Source organism: Propithecus coquereli, unplaced genomic scaffold (assembly GCF_000956105.1).
Source record: "Propithecus coquereli isolate 6110/MARCELLA unplaced genomic scaffold, Pcoq_1.0 Scaffold26, whole genome shotgun sequence".
Classification (NCBI taxonomy): domain Eukaryota; kingdom Metazoa; phylum Chordata; class Mammalia; order Primates; family Indriidae; genus Propithecus; species Propithecus coquereli.
This window is the reverse complement of record NW_012148174.1, coordinates 2,876,298-2,881,178: the sequence shown is the minus strand read 5'-3', so window position 1 is coordinate 2,881,178 and position 4,881 is coordinate 2,876,298. Positions and strand designations below refer to the sequence as shown.

Genomic DNA, 4,881 nt, shown 5'->3' with positions numbered 1-4,881 from the left:
GCAGGAGGATCGCTTGAGCCCAGGAGTGTGAGGTTGCTGTGAGCTAGGCTGACGCCACGGCACTCTAGCCTGGGCAACAGAGTGAGACTCTGTCTCAAAACAAAACAAAAAAACAAGATGCTACCGTGAAATAAAATCCCACCTCATTGCCCAGCCTGGTGTGAAATCAATCAGCATATGTGAAGCTTACGCTCAGTATATGGGCAGCATCTTTTAGGTGCATGTGCGGCTGATGAAACAGCACGGCCTGATGGTTCTAGCACCTTGCCCATGCTCTTCATCTTACCCACGGCATTATCAATTCACAGTGATCAGATCGACCTTGAAACTCTGTAGAAAATAATACCCTCCCCAAAAGCACAGCAGAAACTTCTGTGTATACTCTTGCAAGCTTCTCAATTTCATGCAAAACAGACTCTGACGCCTGTCCTTTGGAGATATTTTCGAGACCTATTTTAGTTTGTGGTTTCCTGATGATGGTCATGGCATTTCCTCCCTCACCCCATCTAAAAATTGATGCGATACAGGCGTTAGAACAAAAACCAATGCATGTGAACTTGAGTATAACCGCAGCACGGGCCTGTTAGCCTCTGGCACGATCGTGGGTTTGTTATCGATACGTCTTAAGTTACAGAACCCAGAGCTGAGCGTCTAACCAAGGTTGACTGGAAACCAGTTTGACTGCTCACTGATACTCAATGAGGACAGAGTATGACAGATCTTGAAAAATGAAAAATATGCAGGCGGTGGCTCACGCCTGCAATCCTAGCACTCTGGGAGGCTGAGGTGGGAGGATCACTTGAGATCAGGAGTTTGAGACACCATCTCTACTAAAAATAGAAAAAAAAAAATTAGCCAGGCATCATGGTGCGCACCTGTAGTCCCAGCTGCTCGGGAGGCTGAGGCAGGAGGATCGCTGGAGCCCAGGAGTTTGAGGTTGCTGTGAGCTGTGATGACACCACTGCACTCTAGCCCGGGCAACAAGAGTGAGACTCTATCTCAAAAAAAAATTTTGTTTAATGAAAAATATATAGTAGTGTTACATGGAAACAACAAAATATCTAACATTAGAAGATTAAGTGAATAAACTAATGTAGTCTCACCGTGGAATTCTGGGCAGCTATTAAAATGATGCAGCGGATGAATGTTTCATGGTGTGAGGAAATGTTAGGAAGTGCTATGGGAGAAAGGATCAAGTTTTAAGAAAATGTGTACAGTATATTCATTTTTGTTTAAGTAAAAGCGTGTACAATCACGTGTGAATTAACAATGTGGATATGTTCTGAGAAATGCATTGTTAAGCGATTTTGTCCTTGTGCAAACATCATAGAGTGTTCCTACGCAGATCTCAATGGTATAGCCTATTACGTACCTAAGCTGTATGGTATGGCCCCCTACTCCTGGGCTACAAACCTGTACAGCACGTTACTATACTGCATACTGCAGGCAACTACGACACAGTGGTATTTGTGTATATAAACATGTTTAAACATAGAGAAGGTAATGCGTCGTGCTGTGATGTTACAACATTAGGACAATGGCTACGTAGTCGCTAAGCAATAGGAATTTTTCAGCTCCATTATAATCTCATGGGACCACTGTCTTCTGGGCAGTCTGTTGTCGACTGAAACATTGTTACGTGGCACAATTTTGTATGCATATGTTCCGAGGTGACCAGGTCTGTACAAACCTACCCCCAAAGTCCAAGGAAGCTGAGGGACTGCAGAAAGAGGCTGACGAATACTGTTTCTCAGAAAGAAACATTTTATAGGGACTTACGAACAGCAGCCATAACTTGAGAGGTGGCGGCGAGGCCAGGCAAGATGGTGTGTCTCTGTGCCAGCACCCTCCCCAGACCCCACCCCGGCTTACACACCGCAGGGAAGGAACGTGTGGGACTGCTGAAGTCGACCCTTCAGGGAAAGGCAACAATGCTGTGGAAATCTGCCCAAGGGCAGGATTTATGGTCCAGGTTGCTTTGACCTAAGGGCAGGATTTACAGTAAGAGTAGATAAAGCAGAAATCCTGGGGACATTCCTAGAACCGGGCTTCACCAGAGGTCATCATGGTGGATTCGCATCCCAAATGGTTGTGTTAGCTTCCACACACACACACAGAAATGAGATCACGGAATTAATATGCATAAAAATATTTAAAATGGTTGTAATGACTTAACAGGTTACTTATGTTTATCTGAATAATGATGATAGAAAATACTTTTATAGCGCTTACTGTATGCAAGGCACTGTTTTAAGTGTTCTACAAACATTACATATATTCCATAAATGACATAAATATAACTCTGACAATAACTAACCTTACGTTTTCAACAATTAAAAAGTGCTATCTCTTTTCATAACATAAAAAGCATTTGAGAATGAGGTAGAGGTGGAAGCATCGTTTGGAATTATGGAAGTAACCATCTGTAGACCAAAAGCAGACTAAAGCTCTCCTTCGTAAGCTCCTGTCCATATTGAATGTGTTGCTATGAGCACGCATGAACTTGATTTAAATAATAACAAACATGTATAAGAAATAACACTCGTCCTTAAATTTTTTTTTCATTTTTTCTGACAGTTTTGAATTTGAATTGCAACAGTGAAATACACAGAAAACTGAATTTTTCTGTGGTTTAGCCAAAGTTGTATTTGTGTCATCACAGCAATACATTCTACCAAAGTATCTTAAGAACAGTAAGAACAAGAATGCATGCCTCCTGCCGGGAGGGCAGTTAGACAGTTTATAGGCATAGTTATGGGGGAAATTTCACTGACTGTCGTTTTTATGTTAAAGTCATGAAAATTCCATCCCGTTCTCTCTCTCTCTCTCTTATATATATATATATATATATATACACACACACACACACACACACATACACACAAGTCGTTTTATATAAAAATGATTTCAATTATTGGTCATCATATAAAACAACTACAACTCCAGAGGTTATATTTATCCTTCTTACACCTCCATCATGTTGCCTAGTACAGATCATATGTGTTCCATTTTCTATCAAGGGCAGATAGTAAATATTTCAGGATTTGGGGCAATCTGGTCTCTATCACAACTACTCTACTCTACCATTGTAGCTTACAGATTATCTAGGTCAAATACCTAACTGACACAATGTTAAAATACAGTTTTTTTTTTTTTTTTTTTGAGACAGGGTTTCACTGTTTTGCTCGGGCTAGAGTGCCGTGACGTCAGCCTAGCTCACAGCAACCTCAAACTCCTGGGCTCAAGCGATCCTCCTGCCTCAGCCTCCCGAGTAGCTGGGACTACAGGCATGCGCCACCATGCCCGGCTAATTTTTTCTATATATTTTTAGTTGTCCAATTAATTTCTTTCTATTTTTAGTAGAGACGGGGTCTCGCTCTTGCTCAGGCTGGTTTCGAACTCCTGAGCTCAAACAATCAGCCCGCCTCGGCCTCCCAGAGTGCTGGGATTACAGGCGTGAGCCACCACGCCCGGCCCAAGTTATATTAATATAGGCTATCACAAACAAAATTTTTTTTGGTCTAAAAAAGATTTCACGACTTTTGTGGGAGGCATGGAGCATGCACAACTTGGCTAACTCAGCCTGTCTTTCCGCTTTGCAGATCTGTCCAACTCAATGGTCAGACTCTGAGGATGGTGGATGATCAAACCCTGCCCACCTTGACGGAAAAACCTCTGCGCCCAGGAAGTTCCCTGGGCTTGCCAGCTTTCTCATATGGATTTTTTGTGATAAGAAATGCCAAAGTGGCTGCTTGCATCTGAAAATGAAAGGTATACACTAGCGCTGAGGTTGAATTTTTCAAATGTATTCATAAGAGGAAAGCAACTCAAATTATAGGAAGCAGATACATTATAATTCAACTAGTGGGAGCTTCAGACACGTTGGGACAATTTCAGTGCTAGAGTTAGCACAAGATTGTGATCTCTTTAAGTAGAACACCGCTAATAATAATAGCCAATAATACCTTGTGCCAAACACTATTCTTAGCACTTTGCATGTACTATTTTTATCTAAGGTCATTACAAATGTATAGGAATGCTCCCAATATGGCCAAGGGGCAAGAAAGTGAAGGATATAGTATTAGTTTTAAGAAAGTGCTTAGTTGTTTTTATTCTTAAAAACAGGTATTAGAAGATTGTTGGATTCTTTCTTTCCTTCATGGGCCAGCTCTATGGGCTCCCATCGGGAAAAGCTTCTTGCTACAACCTTGAAACTGCAAATAGATAGAGGAAAAACTGTCTGTTGCACCTTAACAGAGGGCTCTATGCAGCTGCTGCTGTCCTTCCCTCTGTTCTGTTTGTCTTTGTCAGAAATAATATGTGAGAGGACAGGTGGTTAGATGTGATAGTATAAAAAAACGGTTAATGACAATTCCGAGGGGAGAGATTCTGTAAACGTCAAATGAAATTTTAAAATGACTGTAAATGAAATTGATTTACTAAAAGGGAAAATTTTAGAAAACGTCTATGACATTATAACCATCTGTTAATGTTTACTTTTTCTCTACCTTTAGTTCTTGTTTCAGTTGGGAAGCTTTGGGCTGCAAGTAACAGAAAACGCTGATTCAAGTAGCGTAAGCAATAAGGAAATTTTAATCCCACATGAAGAGAAGTTCAAGTAGGGCAGGCTCCTGCAGCTCCGAATGTCACCAAGGATCCAAGTTCTTCCCATTTCTGCTCTGTGATCTTTAGTGCTGGCTTCGTTCCCAGACTCTGGTAGCATGATGGCCGTAGCTGTTCCACGGACCCAGCCAGACCTGGTAGCAACCAGACAAGAGAATGAGCAGTTGTTTCTGTGTCTCCTTCACAGACTTGAACTCTTTCTCAGGAGTCCGCTCAGCAAACCCCTCCCGATGCCTCCTCAAGTCTTATTGGTCAGGA

The 4,881-nt window shown here is 41.8% G+C and overlaps 1 protein-coding gene across 1 annotated transcript in view; it reads left to right on the top strand.

Moving 5' to 3' along the window:
- Window positions 1–4,570, top strand: part of HPSE (heparanase) — a 51,732-nt gene extending 47,162 nt beyond the window's left edge. Inside the window, exons 11-12 of the mRNA XM_012647151.1 lie at window positions 3,603–3,771; window positions 4,515–4,570. Of these exons, the coding sequence (XP_012502605.1) occupies window positions 3,603–3,762 (160 nt within the window). The 3' untranslated portion in view covers window positions 3,763–3,771; window positions 4,515–4,570. The remainder of the gene's footprint in view (window positions 1–3,602; window positions 3,772–4,514) is intronic.
- Window positions 4,571–4,881: the final 311 nt, after the last annotated feature.